Source organism: Bubalus bubalis, chromosome 21 (assembly GCF_019923935.1).
Source record: "Bubalus bubalis isolate 160015118507 breed Murrah chromosome 21, NDDB_SH_1, whole genome shotgun sequence".
Taxonomy (NCBI): domain Eukaryota; kingdom Metazoa; phylum Chordata; class Mammalia; order Artiodactyla; family Bovidae; genus Bubalus; species Bubalus bubalis.
The window spans coordinates 59,404,731-59,423,702 of record NC_059177.1 but is presented as its reverse complement, the minus strand read 5'-3'; the positions used below and the strand labels follow the sequence as shown (position 1 = coordinate 59,423,702).

At 59.7% G+C, this 18,972-nt stretch overlaps 1 protein-coding gene across 1 annotated transcript; it reads left to right on the top strand.

The window, feature by feature from the left end:
• Positions 1–383: 383 nt before the first annotated feature.
• SEC61A1 (SEC61 translocon subunit alpha 1) lies at positions 384–13,220 on the top strand. The gene is made up of 12 exons (XM_006078841.3): positions 384–541; positions 681–748; positions 3,678–3,743; positions 3,840–3,918; positions 4,867–4,998; positions 6,644–6,753; positions 7,030–7,183; positions 8,248–8,408; positions 9,355–9,552; positions 9,803–9,994; positions 10,350–10,426; positions 11,426–13,220. Exons 1-12 carry the CDS (start codon positions 535–537, stop codon positions 11,610–11,612), a joined length of 1,431 nt encoding a protein of 476 aa, XP_006078903.1. The 5' UTR covers positions 384–534; the 3' UTR covers positions 11,613–13,220.
• Positions 13,221–18,972: the final 5,752 nt, after the last annotated feature.

The following is an 18,972-nucleotide window of genomic DNA, read 5'->3' as shown; positions in this document are numbered from 1 at the left end:
CCCCTCCCCACAGTCGGCGGGGCCCGCGCCCCAAGCAGCCGCGGCTTTGCTCGATGAGCCCACCAAAGGATGCCCGTGGTCCCGTCGCCGCGCACCTGCCGGACGCCAGGGACCCAGATGGCCCCAGGACAGGCCTGCACTAATGAGCTCATGGTCTACACCCGCGAAACGAACTACAGCTGCCCCGAAGCGTGGGGCGACAAGCCGGCGTAGGGCACGTCTTCCGGGTCCCAACACGCGGGTCCAACTGCGCAGGCGCACGCCCCCTTCTCGGCGGGCTCCGCGCCTCGCCCCGCCCTCCGGCCTCACTCCCGACAGGCCGCGCGGCCCCGCTGCACGCCGGGAGTTGTGGTCTCGGCTCGGGCGATGCGCGCGGGCGCGGCGCGTGGCAGGAAGCGGAAGCGGAAGCGGCCGCCGCGGCGCTAGCACTGACGTGTCTCTCGGCGAGGCGCGGCGCTCCAGAGCAGGCCCGGCGGCAGCGGAGCCGGAGCGCGACCGAGGCGGAGCGAGACCTGGAGCCGAGCAGCCGCCGCCATGGGGAGTGAGTCCCTCGGGGCAGCACGGGCGCGGGCGGGACCCCGCTCCCCTGGCAGGGAAGCCCACGCGGCCCCTCGCCCCTGCTCCCCGGGGCGGCGCGGGGCCCCCCAGCCCTGACTCTCCTCTTGTCTCTCCCCCCAAAGTCAAGTTTCTGGAAGTCATCAAGCCCTTCTGTGTCATCCTGCCCGAAATCCAGAAGCCGGAGCGGAAGGTGAGTCGGAGCAAGGCTCGGGGAGGGCGGTGAAGCGGCCCCGACGCGCCGAGTGGACGCCCCTTCCCCAGAGTCTGGTCCGGGCGGCGTGCTTTTTCCCCCGAGCCGCGTCGGGCTTCGGTTGGAGCGTACTCTGTGGACGTCCCTCGGGTGGCCCGAACCCGGGGCTTGCGCTGCCCCGAAGAGGACCCTGGCCTGAGTGAAAGACCTCGAGAGCCTCAGACTCTCCGGTTTGAGCTCCTCTCTCTCCGCCCGCTCCCGCGGGAGCGGATCGCCGGCTGTCCCCTTTCCTGGAGATGCGCTTTTTGTCCAGCTGCTGCAAGGAGTTGAGAGCAGTCACTTGCCTATGTGTAACGGAGTCTGCCCTTCTCCGTGTGCCCTCACTGAACTGAGAAGGAGGGCGTATTGTGACCCGTGTCTTTACAGCAGGTCCATGAAAACACGGGAAGGTAGAAATGTGGAGCTCTGTTGACTCTTTATCAAGATTTTTTGCACGTGCACAGCTTCAGGCCCAAACAGTCAGAGTTGCCAGTGTAAGCGAAGCCGTTAAACAAGGAAGAACAGCTTCATCGGGTTCTTACGGAGAATTAGTAGGAATATGTTTTTGTCCTCACATTCTTTGCGTCTCCTCCACGGATGTGCTGGCTTTGAGGGGCTGATATGCAAAGGTGTGTGTGTGTGTGTGTGTGTGTGTGTGTGTGTGTGTTCCCAGCGAAAGGGCCTGATATGGAAAGGTGTGTATGTGTGTGTGTGTGTGTGTGTGTTCCCAGCGAAAGGGCCTGGCTTTGGAGGCAGGCTCCCCGGGGATCCACCCTCACGCAGCCTCTTCATGTGTGACCTTGGCCTTGTGTGTAACTGAGTGTGGTGGGAGAGCAGTAGAAATCTGTGCGAGGTACGGCAGCGGCTCCTGAAGGGGTGAGCTCTGGAAGACATTGTGTCTGATGGCAGCCTTGAAGGAAGAAGAGAAGTGTCCTTGAAGGAAAGGAAAGGAATTCTAATGGCATCAGGAGTATGGAGTCTGCTAAGGCAGAGAAGACCAGTCGGTGGGAGGGTGTTCGGTATTGATAGAGCAAAAAGGGTGGGCAGGGAGCCAGACAGATGAGAAAATTGCTTTGGGGTAGGGTCGAGGTTGAGAGGATTCTGCCAAGAGAGTGAACTCCAGAGGTAGGGGAGGCAAAAGTAGGATAAACAGTTTCTGATGTTTTGCTGCTGAATTTGGCTGCTTCCAGGAGAGGAGACTTGGTTATTTAGAATGAGGAGTCCTGTAAAACTTGTCCACTATCTTTCCCCGTAAAGAATCGTTTCTAGCTTGTTAAGTGACCCGTCAGCCTGACAGGGTGTTGCTTTCCTTGGCTGCCTCCTGATTTCCCGGTGGGAAGGGGCGCAGGGAGCATTCTCAAGAGGAAGAGTTCTGTGGATGCTCCCCAGCTGCATGTGGAGCGTCTCAGTGTCCGATCTCCCCACCGTGGCGCGGTTGTCCTGTTGAGCCCTGTCCACAGTGGGCAGCGCAGAGGCGCTGTAGCCCTGAGCTAACCAGAGAGCCGTGACTCTGGCTCTGTGCTCACTTAGAACAAAGCTTAAAAAGTGTCTTTAAAGAACACGGTTTTGTTCACTTACTACCTCCACTCACAGGGTGTTTCTGTGTTAAGATCTTAGTCCACAGAGTAAGTCCTGTGTTTTCTAAGCCTTTAAAGCCGTTCATTCTTGCTGTGCAGCCTGCAGGTGCTATGAAGACGCTTCGGTTTCAGAGCAGAGGGGGCTTGGGCAGGTGTCTCAGCTTCCCCGATGCTGCTTCTCAGTCACCTGTAAAATGATTCTGAGCCGTCCCCTATCACCTTACACACCTGAGGAGACGTGGAAACTCTGGTTAAACAGACGCTACCAGTAGCTAGTGAGTCGGTTGAATGTGCCGTTCTCCCTGCTCCTCCAGTGTGTGTTACATCGTCTTATCCTTAGTTCCTTGAGAATACTCAAAAGAAACACGGTTGCAGATTAGTTGACTCCAGCATAGCAGGATTTTGTCCATTACAAAACCCCTTCAAGTGAGGAGTGACGCTCCCATGCTGTGGGCGGGTCGGTTTAGGGATCTCTTTCTGTTGCAGCATTTCTTTGATTGTGGGTCAGATCCTACACTGTTCATTGCTGACAGTTCAGAGCGCAGGCTTTGAGCTCAAATCCACAACAGCTGTGGGATCTGAGACAAACGTGAGAGTGAAGTCCCTCGGTTGTGCCCGACTCTTTGTGACCCCATGGACTGTAGTCTATCAGGCTCCTCCGTCCATGGGATTTTCCAGGCAAGAGTACTGGCATGGGTTGCCATTCCCTTCTCCAGGGGATCTTCCCGACCCAGGGACTGAACCCAGGTCTCCCTCATTGTAGGCAGACGCTTTACCATCTGAGCCACCAGGGAAGCCCATTTTTCTAAAATTCAGTTTTCTTGTAAAAGCAAGGATAACATGACGTCGTGTGAAGATTAAACGAGATGATGCACATGCAGGTCTTTGCGTCTGTGCCTTATCTGCAGAAAGGCTTCCCAGGTGGATCCATGGTAAAGAGTGCGCCTGCAGCGCAGGAGACGTGGGTTTGATCCCTGGGTCGGGAAGATCCCCTGGAGGAGGAAATGGCAACCCACTCCAGTGTTCTTGCCTGGAGATTCCATGGCCAGAGGAGCCCGGCGGACTACATTCCGTGGGATCCCAAAGAGTTGGATGTGACTGAGCACACACGCACACACGTGCACAGAAGGCATGCAGCACGCACACTCACATTTGGGCGTAGTGTGGCGTGTCTGCGCCTTGCTTTCCTGTGAGCAGAGCAAGGCATCGAGCGGAGCCCACTTCGTTGCTCTGCTTGTGGCGGGCGGCCTTGCCGTCTGGGCTCGCTCTGCTCTGAAGGTAACTCGCGTCCTGGCCCGCTCTGCCCGCTGCAGATCCAGTTCAAGGAGAAGGTGCTCTGGACCGCCATCACGCTCTTCATCTTCCTGGTGTGCTGCCAGGTGAGCTGGGCTGGGGTCCGCGGGCCGGGGGCCGGGGGCCGGGTGGGGCGTGGGGGGCCGGGAGCACGTGCCTGGCTCCTCTCTGCTTGCTTCCAGATCCCCCTGTTTGGAATCATGTCTTCAGACTCAGCTGACCCGTTCTACTGGATGAGGGTGATCCTGGCCTCCAACAGAGGTAGGCTGGCGCCCTGCGCCCGTGCTGCGTGGGCTCGACTGGCCGCCTGCAGCTGCGGTGCAGGCTGGGCTTCAGCCGGAGCCCGGGGGCCTGGAGGGGGCGTTCGCACGCCGAGCTAAGCGCAGCCTGGCGAGTGCCGCGTTCCGCACCCAGCATGTCACCCTGTGCAGAACTGCTGTGTATGTGGTGCAAAACCTGTGCCAAGAAGATAAGTCTGCAGGGTAGAGATTTCTAAGTAATGTGCGGAGACTAGAATGCCTTTGAAGCAGCTAGAATGACAGCCTGTCTTTCTCCTGTTTGGTAACATTCTTTAGAACATGCAGTTTGTTTCTCAGCTGTGTCTTGTCCGCATCTACAGGTTACGTGATGTGTCCAAAGAAGTAAATGCGTAAGCAGTGTGCTGTACACTCTAAACAGTCGCCTGTTTGGGGTGAGGGGTCATTTTGAATGTTTATGCTGATACTGCTTCTGGTGGACTCGTTTTAAAAATATGGTTCACATCAAGTTCTAAATCAGTTGGAAGCATAGCTTGCTTTAGTGTAATGGAAGTAGAGGTCTACTCGAAACTAGATACAGTTGTATGGCCCTCATCTCCAGGCTCTGGAAAGTATTCTAACGTCACCGTTTTTTGTTAACTGATGAAGAGTCAAACCTACCTTATCTCTGTACAACCAGCGTGAACCCGTTTTCGTGAATTTAAATGTAGCAATCCGTTTAAACGCCATGTGACTTCCTAAAGGGAATGTCACCTGGCAGACTGAACAGAATGGATTGACTTGCCCTCTAACTGCTGGAATCTGGGGGCTGTTCTCTGAATGAAATGTGCTGGCAGACTGAAGCACGCTGGGCTTCTGCTGGGGCACACAGTCCAGTGGTGTGCGGTCATTTTCTCACCAGCATCTTGCTTCTCCACACTGACGTCAGCTGTGTTTTGCCCCCCTTCCTAAGGCACGCTGATGGAGCTGGGCATCTCGCCCATTGTCACCTCCGGCCTCATCATGCAGCTCTTGGCTGGCGCCAAAATAATTGAGGTTGGTGACACCCCGAAAGACCGAGCCCTCTTCAACGGAGCCCAAAAATGTAAGTGGGATTGTAAATGATGTTCAGATGTCTGTAGTTGAGAATTTGAATTTGCTATGAAGTTTGGGTCATCAACAATTGGCTTGGGGTTTTTCGGGAGGCGGGGTTGGCTGTCTTTGGCAGGAGTGGGGGCATCGCTGTAATCCCCTCGGCCCTCCAGCCCTGTGTGGCCTGTGTTGGCATGAGGGCACTTGGGATGGGCTGGAGCAGGCAGAGGAAGGGCGTCTCTGCCCAAGGCTGGAGGGCCCGCCCTCCACCATCGCCCTGTCCTTCCACTTAGAAGCAGAGCTGTGCTAAGAGTTCAGTAGAATGTTGTGTGTTAAAAACCGGTGAGTGCCTCGCCAGTGGTGGTACCTGGCGGGGGGGGGTTTTCTCTCGTGGGAGTTTACGAGGATTCGCTTTAGAGGAATGATGGTCTTTCAGCTTAGCTGCATGTACCAGTTGTGTGATGCTGGGTGGTCAGATGCAGCTCGTGTCCCAGTTTCTTCACCTGTAAAAATGGGGATGATGATATTTTCCAAGTAGTAAATCTAAGCGGCACTCATAACAATGACCAGTCATCAGAATTAACCAAGTTAAGCCTGACTGTGGATTGACAGGAATTAATCGGGAAATGATAATTACACTTTCCTACCCAGCCGTATTTCCTTCCACTCCAGCATGTTTTAAGATCTTAGGTTAGTAGGTTAAAGAGTACAAAAGACTAATCGAGTTTAAACTTGTCAGTTTCAGACACAAATCAGGATTTTAAAATGTATATGTGCGTTATTTTTTGGAACTATAGATCAGCTGTTTCTCTTTGGTCTTGGACTTTATAAAAAAATTTTTTTCTGCTCTTTTTTCTGCCTTAAGAATTTGGTCTTATTGAGCACTTTTAGAAAGTCAAAAAGGGACTACATATGACAGGCACTTTGGAGTAGAATGTGTATATTTTGGTGGGGGGCGGCAAACTAAGCCGAAAAGCTGGAGTTGAATCGCAGTCCCATACTGTAAGATCCACGCCGTACCATGGGATCCAACAAAAAGCGTAGATTCCGTCGTGCATCCCGGGGGAATGTAGTGATACAGGACACGAGACTGTCTGTGAAAAGGAAAGCCTCCTCTAGGAGAGCTCCGGGAGAGCTGTGTGGCGGGGGAGTGGGCTGAGCGAATCGGTGGCATAATAGGTTTTCCCTTAAATACTGCATTAAATACAAACTGGGAAGGCTCAGCGGATCGCCGAGTTTGTGTTCTGTGCCCCGAAGCGTGAGCCTGTTGGTGGCCTGGGCGAGTACTCCTGGAACCTGGGCCCCAGCCGAGGGCCTCAGTGTGGCGTGCGGGTCGGGGTCGTCCCTGAGCTGTGTTCACGTCTGTCGTGAGGAGCTGGGTGGTGACGCTTCAGGTCTTTCCCCCGCCCCTCACTGAAAGGAGATGCGTCGAGGAGGAGGTGGAACTATGAGAGCCACGAGCTTCTGTTCCGAGTTGGGGTTACCGTGCGTCGATGGCGCTTTGTCGATGTGGTTCGAGCATTTCCTGGCTGAGCTCCCTGGGGGCAGGGTCTGTGGTCCTCACCTTTGTCCTCCTGGCGTGGAGCTGGCGTCTGGGTCGCCGTGTCCTCCAGGACCGCGTGCTGGCCCCGAGCACACAGCTGTCCTTTCGTCTGCAGTGTTCGGCATGACCATCACCATCGGGCAGTCCATCGTGTACGTGATGACGGGGATGTACGGGGACCCGTCCGAGATGGGCGCCGGAGTCTGCCTGCTTATCACCATACAGGTAACACTGGGCTGGCACCGAGGCTGAGGCACCCTCACACCCGCCCCCGCCAGACAGCAGAGCTGAGGCAGGCCAAGAGAATTTTCCTGAGAAGAGGCCCGGGCCCCGTGTTCCCTTCTGAGTTCACAGAGGAGCCCCCCACGGCAGGCGTGCTCTCTGCCTTCAGGGGTTCCCATCAAAGAAGCCAGCTCCCAAGGAAGGGCAGAGCCATGCTGTGGGGAGCACTCATGCGGTCTCTTTATGTTTGTGTACTTTTTTATTTTTTAATACTGACAGCTCTTTGTGGCTGGCCTGATTGTTCTGCTTCTGGACGAACTTCTGCAAAAGGGGTACGGCCTGGGCTCTGGGATCTCCCTGTTCATCGCCACAAACATCTGCGAGACCATCGTGTGGAAGGCGTTCAGCCCCACCACAGTGAACACCGGCCGAGGTGAGGCCCCGCGCCCGTGGCGGGGTTCCGTGAGCAGCATGCGCGCCCCCGTTTCAGGGGCGAGGCACCCGTGGCGGGGTTCCATGAGCAGCACGCGCTACCCCGTTTCAGGGGCGAGGCGCCCGTGGCGGGGTTCCATGAGCAGCACGCGCTACCCCGTTTCAGGGGCGAGGCGCCCGTGGCGGGGTTCCGTGAGCAGCACGTGCGCCCCCGTTTCAGGGGCGAGGCGCCCGTGGCGGGGTTCCGTGAGCAGCACGCGAGCCCCTGTTTCAGGGGCGAGGCGCCCGTGGCGGGGTTCCGTGAGCAGCACGTGTGCCCCCGTTTCAGGGGCGAGGCGCCTGTGGCGGGGTTCCGTGAGCAGCACGCGTGCCCCCGTTTCAGGAGCGAGGCGCCCATGGGCGGGGTTCCGTGAGCAGCACGTGTGCCCCCATTTCAGGGAAGAAGATCAGTTTTAGGTACATCGCTTCTGATTTTTCTGTGCGTGTATCTGTAAAGGTTTTGAAGATACAGGTTTCTGCTGACACCAATGTGTCAGTTGCATATTTCACCTAGAGAGCGCGTTGCAAACACTGGCCCCCCCTCACGTAGCACAGCCTGGCCGTCACTGCATGGGCAGGGCAGCTCTCCCAGCAGGGCTTCCCTGGTGGACACCCAGTTGCTTCCAGCCTCTGCAAGGGGCAGCTTTGTAAAAGAGGCAGGGATGTGGGCGCTCACAAGCTGAGCTCAGATCCTGGCCGCAGCCTTGGCTGCCAGGATGCTTGGGGCCGCCCTGAGCTCCGCTCCGGCCACCGGGATGTCCGGGGCCGCCCTGAGCTCCACTCCGGCCACCGGGATGCCCGGGGCCACCCTGAGCTGCCCCTTCTCAGGATGCCCGGGGCCGCCCTAAGCTCCTCCGGCCACCAGTATGCTCGGGGCTGCCCTGAGCTCCTCCGGCCACCGGTATGCTCGGGGCCGCCCTGAGCTCCGCTCCGGCCACCAGCATGCTCGGGGCCGCCCTGAGCTCCGCTCCGGCCACCAGCATGCTCGGGGCCGCCCTGAGCTGCCCCCTCTCCCCACCGTAACAGGAATGGAGTTCGAGGGCGCCATCATCGCGCTGTTCCACCTGCTGGCCACCCGCACCGACAAGGTCCGAGCCCTGCGGGAGGCATTCTACCGCCAGAACCTCCCCAACCTCATGAACCTCATCGCCACCATCTTTGTCTTTGCGGTGGTCATCTATTTCCAGGTGTGTCCAGAACCGGCCCTGGGGAGTCAGGAGGGCCTGCATTTCCCATGCCCACACCCCAGGGGTGGCGTGAACCACGCATAGCAGTGACACGGGCAGCTGGCTTTTGACGGAGGGAGCTCCGTGGGCTTACGGGAACCTGCCTGGACTAACGAGCTGAGGCAGCTCTAACGTTTCGCGGCCTTAACTCAGGGGAGGTGAGAGTAAGCACAGCCTCGGGCCTGCCGCTCACGCAGGTGTGAGGGGCCTGTAGCCGCGGCTTCCTTGTGCTCGCGGGAGCTCTCGGCTCTCACGCGGTGAGTCTGCGCGACTTGCTTCTGGACAGGAGACTCAGCTGCCTGTTGCTTTCTGTAGTTGGACTCGTGTCTGTCGTCTTTGGTCAGCCGCTCTGTCCTGACACACAGGTGTTTATGCCACCAGGTGCTGAGGACTGAGCACGTCTGCTCCGTTAGCTGATGCTGGTTAATGACAAGCTAGCTCCTCAGGGTCTTGGGGTTTGATTGTTGAGGTTTTATTTTAAATATCCTGAACTCCGTTCTAGGCACTGGGAGATTGTTTAAAAAGAAAACAAAATCAAGTACATGAAGAAAGCCCTTTTTATTTGCCAAGGGTTTCAGAGGGAAAGGTTGTATTCGTAGGAAAGGAGAGAAGCCGAGCTTTTCTGCAGTGAGTGAGAGCATCCGAGAAGGGCCTGTGGGGCCTGTCCGGGGCTGCCGTGGAAGCAGGGGGGACACGGCCAGCCACTGATGGCACTTCCAGGGTGTTCCACATTGGTGTCCTTGTAGAGCGGTGGACCTTGTTTTCTGACAGAAACCCTGCTGTGCTCGGGTGCATCTTAAGCAGCTTTTCTGGACCCTTCTGTCCATTTGCTCTTGAGTGTGGCGGGTGGGGAGGGGGCGTGGAGGCTCGAGCGCGGTGAGAACCTGGCTTCTGCTTGGCTCCTCAGGGCTTCCGCGTCGACCTGCCCATCAAGTCGGCCCGGTACCGGGGCCAGTACAACACCTACCCCATCAAGCTCTTCTACACGTCCAACATCCCCATCATCCTGCAGTCCGCCCTCGTGTCCAACCTGTACGTCATCTCCCAGATGCTGTCCGCCCGCTTCAGCGGCAACCTGCTGGTCAGCCTGCTGGGCACCTGGTCTGTAAGTGTGGCGACCCAGGAGCCCGTGAGGGGCCGGACACGGGGTGAGGCTGTGGCTGGGCCGTGCTGGCGCCGTGGGCCTTGCTCACGGCCAGCGTTGTTTCGCCCTATGACGCTTTCTAGTTGGGCTTGGCACAGGTTCAGGGACGTTTCTCTGGGTGGGACAGCTGCCCCGAGGGCCCCTGCTCGGAACTGTCTCTGTGCTGAGGTAGGGTGACGGGCGGCGCTCACCACTCCCTAAATCCCCCCAGGACACCTCCTCCGGCGGGCCAGCGCGGGCCTACCCCGTGGGGGGCCTCTGCTACTACCTGTCCCCGCCCGAGTCATTCGGCTCTGTTTTGGAAGACCCCGTCCACGCCGTGGTGTACATCGTGTTCATGCTGGGCTCCTGCGCCTTCTTCTCCAAGACGTGGATCGAGGTCTCGGGCTCCTCTGCCAAGGACGTGAGTAGGAGTTGCAGTCTCTGGGAGGTGGTTGATGCAGAACCAGCATCCTCGCGTGCGGCTGGAGTGAGGGGGCTCGGCTTGGCCCTTCTCCTGGGATGGGGCTGTGAACACACATGGCAGTTAGTCCTTGCTAGGCCCAGTTCCAAAGCATTAGCAACCGTGGCCGGACCCCAGGTAGATGAGCCTGTGCTCGTCTGGGGAGCAGCAGGCAGAGTAAACTAGGCTTTCCCTTCCTCCTCCTCGGCGCGGTTTCACCGTGCGTGTGGGTGCCGGGGGCGCCTGCATCTGGTGGCGTGTCAAGTGTCTGCCTGGGCCTGGACTCACGTCGTCCCCCTGGGTGGGCGTCACACAGGTTGCAAAGCAGCTGAAGGAGCAGCAGATGGTGATGCGGGGCCACCGAGAGACGTCCATGGTCCACGAGCTCAACCGGTGAGTGCTGGCCCCGAGGCCGATGGGGCCCCGATCTTCAGGCGTCCGGGAGCCCTCAGCCCCTCCCCCGTGGGGGGCAGCCAGGCGGGGAGACCAGTGCTTGTGGCGGATGGTGCGGTGAGGGTGCTGACCGAGGGCCCTCGCCGTGCTCCTGCGAGCCGGGTTCTCTGGCAGGGTTCTGTGGGGCACTCCAGGAGGAGCGTGGGGGGTCGAGCGTCTCAGGGGCATCCAAGTGCAGGTGGAGGCCGCTAGGAGGGTCGGTGTGTGGAAGGCCTGTGCCGGAGGCCGCGACCGCCGGGCAGAGCGAGGGGGCTGGACTCAGAGGTGGGAGAGTGAGGAGGCTGCGGCGGTCTGCAGGCCTCTCCCCTCACGGTGGGGCTGCCCCTGGGCAGCAGGGTGGGCCATGGTGAGCGCCTTAGACTCTTAAGCCAGCTTATTTCAGCTCAGTCTCTTGGTGTGTGAATGAACGAACGTGACTGGTTTCCTGTAGAGCTGTTCCCAGCATCGGGCTCTGTAGTCAGGCCCAGGTCTGTCCTGAGGACCACAGCTCGCTTGCCTCAACCCCAGGAAGTCAGTGTGGTTAATGCCAGGTCATTTTCTGATGCCTAATGGAGGCGGTGGGCGGTTTCGTTCATTCCTTTAAGAATTCTCTGATGCCTCTAGATTTATAGTGCCGTTCAGAAGAAATACAACGAAAAGTCATAAGGAGACATTTTACGTTCCCGTCTTCAGAATCTTTTGTGACGTTTTCAACGTCTCAGTTTGGACTGGTCCTATTTCAGTAGCTGCCAGTGACTCGTGTCCCAGCTCAGTAGACGGCAAGCCCTAGTCTAGACCGTTAGGCTGCCTGAGCAGACGGAACCGTGCGGGGTCGTGGAGTGACCTGAGGGCGCCGGGGTCCTCAGGCACAGTAAGCGGGTTGCTGCACAGCTGCTCCCGCGGCCTGGGTCAGGCCCGAGGACTCCGGGCGGCCTGTGGCTGATGCGCGCCCCTCCCCAGGTACATCCCCACGGCTGCGGCCTTCGGCGGGCTGTGCATCGGGGCCCTCTCGGTCCTGGCTGACTTCTTGGGTGCCATCGGGTCTGGAACCGGGATCCTGCTGGCGGTCACCATCATCTACCAGTACTTTGAGATCTTCGTGAAGGAGCAGAGCGAGGTCGGCAGCATGGGGGCCCTGCTGTTCTGAGCTGTGGCTCCCGGACCTGGCAGAGGCGGCCTGCCCCACCACGGCCGAGAGGGGACGGGGGAGCCGCGCTGCAGGAGCTCGTCTCAGGCGCTGCTGAGGCGCAAGGACTTCGGTTCAGTCGTGTGTTTGAGTTTCATATTCTTTTCATTCCACTTTGTAAAGTGCTAGAAATTTTCCAGTTTAAAATTCTGCTTTTCGCTCTGGCATTGGCGGCGGAGCTGTAGAAGTGGGTCTTGCCTAGCTGAGCGCCGGAGGCGGGCTGGGCTGCCAGTGGCCCCGGTGTCCACGTCACTTCTGTGTTAGCCTTTGCACCTTCTCAGCGTTGCCTGTGACCGCAGCAGTCTCGGCTGCCCCCTCAAAGGGAGCGTCTCGCTGGTTAGAAGCACAAACGTTGCAGCGTCTCTGTCTCGGGGCAGGAGGGCGGGCCCCCGCAACAGGCTGTTTCCTGGGGCCTGAGGGCAGCTCGCCGGCGCGTGCCCTTCACAGCCCGGCCGGAACATCTGGTTTGAAACGGTTTCTCTGGAAGACAATCATTTTCCCTTTTGAAGTTAGTTTTTTAGGACACTGTCTCTTCCAAACAAGTGGGATGAATTTCCAGAAGACCCTCCTGGCCCCTCTGTGTGTCTCTGTGGGCTGACCTGGTGTCCTCGGTGGTGGAGCCGGGCTGGGATCCACAGCTCTGCAGCCGCGCCGGGCTGAGCACGGTCCGCTATGCGGAGGACTCTGGGCTGCCAGCGGTCCGGTTGCCCTGGCCATCACCGAACTTGCTGTCCGTGCTGTGTCCGTCCCACCCGCCCCTCAAGAGGGGAGGAGCTGTGGAAGACTTCCCATTTATATTTTTTTAGAACATTTTCACTGTACTTAGGACCAAGCACAAGTGAAGTAAATGGCGGGATGCCTCTGATCTCCACTGTCACCAGAACCGCCCAGCAGAGAGGAGATAGGCTCTAGATCCACGGTGACACCAGGGTCAGAGACATTGGTTTTTGCTAAGTTTCACCCCTGTTTGATATAAAAAGACAATTACGTTTGAGACAAATTCTGATTGCAATAATAGGTGACCTAGATCTTAGGAATTACCACCTTCTCAAAGGCCTTTAGGGAAGCCCTTCTTGGGGGCCAGCAGAGTTAGGTAGCGCAGCCTGAGGGGTGCGTTCTGCCCCTCGGAGACCAGACCCCACCAGCAGCGGGCACACGGTGGCCTCTGAAGCACAGCCAGTAGACGTGCCAAGTTTGGCGCCCATCTGAGCCCAAGGGGCCCCGAGGCTCTGGCTGTGCTGCCCAGGGAACAGACCAGCCGAGGGACGCGCGGGCTCGCCCAGACCACCTGGCGAGTGGACAAAAGAGCCAGCATGGGCCCCGGCTGTCCCCCTCGGCCGGGCACCCACCACACCACACGCGGCCTTGTCCGACCCAGTCCCACGCGGAGACCTGACGCCCCGCAGCCCTGCTGCAGCCTCTGACCACGCACGGCTCGGGCGCCCGACCCGCAGTCACTGGTCATGGAGGCGGGCTGCCCCCGACTTCCAGGGGACTGTCACTGTGGACGCCCAAGCGGCATAACTGAGATAAGGTGAATAAGAAACAAATAAAGCCAACTTTTTACAAGCTGCCTTGTGGCGGTCTCTTGGTTTTCAGTTCTGTTGCCAAAGCCAGAGAGAGGAGGGCATGGCCTTGGCTGCCTTCGGGGGCACAGGGCTGGTGTGAGACATGAGTACCTAGTTTTGCACGGGGTGCTGCCCAGGGCTCCCCATTGATGGGAACCTGGAAAGCTGCGTTGTCCGGGTGTCTGGTGCTGCGCGCATGCCGGCCACTCCAGCCCCTCCAGGAATAGACGGTGGACCAACTGCTATGAGCGTAGCAGCTTCCAGCACTTCAAGTCCAGGCCTTGGCTGTGGCACGTGTCCTTCCCCACCTGGTTGCTGACAGACTCCTGCCTCGGCGGTCTCCGCTCTGCCCTGGACCCCCAGCACTAGGGGCAGCGGTGGCCGCTCCCTGGAATGTGCCGTGCAGAAGAGTTTCCAGCTGTTTCCATCGAGCTGAACAGTAGGTGTTTCCACAGTGGTGTGAGCCCGTGTTGTGAGCTGTTGCTCTTGTCCAGACAAGGCCGCACCCCAGGCCCTCCACGCCCGCCGCCTCAGGGGCCCCCCATGACACGTGGACAGGGCCTTCCTGCTGAGCTGTCCACATGGAGCCCTGGCCCTGGTCTCATCTGGGAAACATTTCTGAGGGGGTGTGCCGGCAAGGCAGGTTGGACCCTGGGGGGGATGGGTGCTCGGGCCTGGCCTGCAGAAGCTGGCACTGAAGCATGAGAGGCGGGGTGCCCTGTCACGACCCCCAGGAGCTCCATCAGAGGAGCCCCCCCCACTGGCGGAGCGCAGCAGCCCTCCCCGCCGGGCGATTGTGCTCTGCCTGTGGCGGAACAGAGCCCTGGAGACCCCTGCCCTCGCTCCCCACTCGGGGCCTTTCCTGGAGGGTGGGCTCCTCCCACCCACCTGAGAAGAAACACCCCGGGAAGCTCCCGCAGGTGCCTCTGCTAGAGGCCTCTGTGGGGCAAGGAGAGGGGCCTGGGGAAGGCTGCCACCCCTCCACGCAGGAGCCTCCTGGGGTGCGCCCAGCCAGCCTGCCCCAGGCCCACTGCCACCCCCACCCCTGCCTGCCCCACACCCTCCCCGGCCCGCTCTCCTGAAGGCCTTCACTGGGCCAGCTCCCCACCAGGCTGAGTCCTCCGGAAGCGCAGGGGACGTGGGTGGGCCTGTCCTGTCCAAGGGTCAGCAGAAGGCTCTGCACCGACCTCACCACCTGCTCGTGCTGGGGTCCAGACAGTCCCATGGGGCCCCTTGGGCTGTGCCCCCAACTCCCCTGCCCCGAAACAGACCCGGGGCACGGGGGGTGGGCATCGCACTGCCCTGAGCGAATAAAAAAAGTGCAAAGGAGTGGAGGCGGAAAATCTCCCTAATAAAAATGCTAGAGAGCAGAGGGTGGCTGACGGCAGGAGGCAAGGGAAACTTTTAAAATTAAAAGCCGGGTTCAGTAAGGTTTCCGGATGCTCTTTGCCCCGTGGGACGCACGCTCCTTCCCTGCCCCTCCATGGGCTTGGTCTCCATCGCGGGGAACCAGCCGGGCTTGGCCGCCCCGGCGCTGTGCGCGGGCGCCGCGTGGGGGCGCTGTGGCCTCGCAGAGGCGCGGGGCGCGCGGCCGGCCGGCTGCAGACTCGGGAAAGGGGTAGGAGGGCCTGGTGCGAGCCCGGCTGCTGCTCGCCCCCGTCACCTCCTCGCGGAAGCCGCCCTACCGCCCCCGCAGCACCGGCCCGTGCTCCTCCCGGGCCATATGCCGTCGGCTGTCTGGAGCCTGTACGCCCTCGCGCATGGGGCCAGGGGAGAATGCGGGCGATCGGGCCAGACCCCAGGTTTTCAGACGCCGGGCCATGGGGAGAGGCTGGCGGCCCGCGGGCGGAGGCCGAACGGCGGTCCCCGCGCCCAGCCCTCGCGCAGGGCGGCGCACGCGTGTCCTGGGACCGCCAGCCCCGTGCGCGCGTGCGTCCCCGCACCGCCGCGTCCCCATTAATCACACGGCGACGGCGATGTCGAACGGGCGGCCGGCGGGCGCCCATCGGCGCATCTTATCGCGCCGGCCCAGCCGCCGCGCGCGCCGCCCATTGATCGCGCCGGCCGGGCCGGGGTCAGCGCGGGCCGGCGCCTGACAGCGCATCCATCGCCGCAGACGCGCGCTGACGGCGGCCCGGGCGACACAGCCTGGCCATTAATCACCGCGCCTGCCGCGAGTGACGGCCAGGGTGACGGGGCCAGCCGGCGACAGCCAGCCCTGCGGCCGCCCTGGCACCCCTTCCCCGGGGCCTGCTGTCCCCAGGAAACGGAGGCAGGACAAGGACGGGATGAGTGGACCCAGGTCTACTCTCAGCGGGCCCGTTTCCAGACGCCAAAGGGCCGGGCTAGGCTGGGACAGAGCGGGAAACCAGCGCCCCCATCCCCGTTGCCCAGCCCTGCCTGCACCTCATTGAAGAGGGGGCCAGGGGGCAGCGAGGGCCGGCATACCCTTCCTGGAAGTAGTGGACATTGAGGGAAAGGCCCAGACCCCTGCCGGCTCTCTCCCCTCTCCAACCTGTGGGCCTGACGGGTCCAGCAGCAGGGGACCTCCAGCCTTTCCAGGATGAGCTGTCAGGACCAGGACGGGCAGGGCCCAGCGCCCAGCCACTTCTGGCTCCTGTTGGATGAAGTGTGTGGCCTCCTCCTCCTCCAAGAGGGACAGGGGTCGGGACTCTTGACTGAATCTCAGTAAATGGAGTGCCTGATGCAGCCACAGCAGACCCCCCCAAGTCTGCACACCAACCCATCTTCACAGGAGGAAACCAAAGCTCAAGAACCAGAGGGATCAAAGGCAAGGGTCAAAGACAACCCAAGCTGCTGCACCCCTGCCTGCCGGGCCCCCCCGGACCCCTGCTCCCGCCCACCTATCACCTCTGCCGGGACCCTCCAGAGCAGGCGCTGCTCAGGCTGGCGCAGACGCTGTGGGGCACCTGTATCTGTTGCTCTCCTGGGCAACGCCTGCTGGGGTCTGAGTGGGGGGTGGTCCAACAGGGAATGCACCCCCACCACTCTGGCGCTCCATTTTATTAGAAAGAGGGTTGAGAAAGGTCTGCTAGCCAAGAAGTCACCATCATCTGTTTAGTTCTAAAAACCAATATTCTCTAAGAACCAATCTTGGGGGTGTAACCTAACAGGTGTGGTGGTGAAAAGACGTGGGCTGAGAAAATGGAAGCAGGGCCCTCCCTTTAAGAGCCCTTAGGCCCCGGGCCCTCACATGCATTCCTGGCCATTAGCACAGGAGCAGGGAGCTGGGATACAGGCAGCTCACCCATCGGGCTTGCTGGGAGGCACCCAGGACAGCCTGGGACCCGAGCGTGGAAGATTAGCCACTTCCTACCAACAGCCCCCTCCCTGCCTCACGCTAACATTACAACAGTTCTTCACGTCGGAGCTGAAATAGTGCAAAAAATGGGGCTGCTGTAATTGTTGGTAGATTATGTGTCAGCCAGATAAGATGTAACAAATATTTCCCTCCCCACCAGGGTCTGTTTCCCTCTTGGTAATGGATGGAGAAACTTCTCATAGTCGGCGAGGGATTGGTCGTAAAAACTTCGCCTGGAAGATTAATGTAATAATCACAAGCTTTGCTGGGAAAAATAGGAGGGAAATTAAACTAACCCAGCCTTCCTACCTGTCCAGACCCGTCTCCCTCACTGTGAGTGCCGACGGACGAGCAGACCATCTCTCTGGGCACCACCAAGGCCAAGAGACCTGGGGAGTGTGGACAGGGGGCAGTGAACACGCGCCCATCCTCCCCAGGGCTCGAGGGCCCACCCCCGACAGCTCGGCACACTGAGGAGCATGGCCTCCAACCACCTGACAAATCGTCACTGGCTGGGCAGGGGACCCCCAGCCCAGTGCCCACGCTGCGAGCATGTGGGAGGAGGCGCGCGGCATCGCGGCCCAGCAGGGCGAGCGGTCGCTGTGTCTTCATCTTCGGCTCACGCTTCTGTGGGTCCGGCGAGCCTTAAGCTGGGAGACCAGAGACATGGGAGCGGACTCGGGGGAGAGGGTAGCCAGGTAAGGCCAGCGCGCACAGCCCTGGCCTCAGGAAGCACCCCACCACCCCTCCCTGTGCCCACTTCCCTCACACCCCCCACCTCAGGACCCCCATGCTGGGGAGCAGCAGGGCCCACACAAGACCCATGCTGGCAGCGGGGCTTCGAGGACCCCGGCACTCCGCCCGCCCGCCTGGATTCCCGCTCAGCTCCGGTGACGGGGGTGCGTGCGGCTGACTTACAGTGGTGCTGAGGATCCCCGTCTCGGTGGGCCCCTCTGGTGCACACGGAAGCACCCAGGACCCTGCCCGTGAGGCGCTGCTCCTGCGCCGGGCGCTGCCCCCGGTGGGCACAGGGACAAGGGCCGGCCCGGCAGAGCGCGCCGTGGTCCTCCTGCCCGGCAAGGGCACCCAGGCAGCGTCTGCCCACGCGCCGTGGGCCCTCCCTCCCAGGGCCTGATGAAAGACGTCATCCCCGTGACGGGGGCATGGCTCAGGGGCAGGGTCCAACTGAAAGGGATCCCAGTGGTCAAAGCTGAGGTACTTGAGCAACAAAATAACGTCGTACTGGGTTATAACCCTGAAGCATATAGTAAAAAACCAGGGGCTTCCCTGGTGGTCCAGTGGCTACATCTCAATGCTCCCAACACAGGGGGCCATGTTCAAGCCCTGGCTGGGGAACTCCATGCCACAACCAAGACCCAGTGCAGCCAAAGAAATTAAATAATAAAAGAAAAAACTCCAGAAGTCCATCTTGACACAAAAGAGAACAGATGGTCTCTGGGGCAAAGACACTCAGCCTCCAGGAGGTGAAGTGAAGGTGCCGCCCCCTGGGAGGGCTGGGCTCAGAGACGCCTTCCAAGGACGGTGAGGAAGGCGGACAGAGCAACCCGACGGCGCGCCCGGGCCAGGGCCCACGCCAGCACAGCAGCCAGGAGTCCCGCCAGCGGGCACGCCCGACGGGGCCTGATGGAAACGCCCAGCGCTCTTCTCCTAGTGACCCTTAATCCCAGTTTAATCACGAGAAAAACACCAAACCTGCCCCACTAAGGGCACTATGACAGGGTACCTGACCAGCACTCTTCAAAACTGTCCGGGTCATCGGAGACGAGGCAGCCACAGGTGTGACATGGGCGCTGGGTGGCTCCTGGGGTGGACAGCAGAGAGCTGACCGCCGAGGACATGTGCAGAGAGCCCAGGGTGTGCGCCGCGGGCTCAGCGCATACAACATGTGCTCGGCGGCGAGGAGCTGGCCGCCAGGGACCGCTGGGCCGTCTTCAGCCCTCCACCTCTCCAGCTGTTCCAAAGCACAGCCTATTATACAAAGTGAAGTAAGCCAGAAAGAAAAACACCAATACAGTATACTAACGCATATATATGGAATTTAAAAAGATGGTAACGATAACCCTGTATACGAGACAGCAAGAGAGACACTGATGTATAGAACAGTCTTTTGAACTCTGTGGGAGAGAGAGAGGGTGGGATGATTCGGGAGAATGGCATTGAAATACGTATAATATCACATATGGAATGAGTCGCCAGTCCAGGTTCGATGCACGATACTGGATACTTGGGGCTGGTGCACTGGGATGACCCAGAGGAATGGTATAGGGAGGGAGGAAGGAGGGTTCAGGATGGGGAACACATGTATACCTGTGGCGGATTCATTTCGATATTTGGCAAAACCAATACAATATTGTAAAGTTTAAAAATAAAATAAAATCTAAAAAAAAAAAAAAATCAAGGGAGTCAGATG

What these genes read in the sequence shown, in the direction of transcription:
- SEC61A1 (XM_006078841.3), top strand. An exon ending in TCCAGAAGCCGGAGCGGAAG is followed by an intron (nt 749 to 3,677) that starts GTGAGTCGGAGC and finishes TGCCCGCTGCAG; the next exon opens with ATCCAGTTCAAGGAGAAGGT. An exon ending in GATCCTGGCCTCCAACAGAG is followed by an intron (nt 3,919 to 4,866) that starts GTAGGCTGGCGC and finishes CCCCTTCCTAAG; the next exon opens with GCACGCTGATGGAGCTGGGC.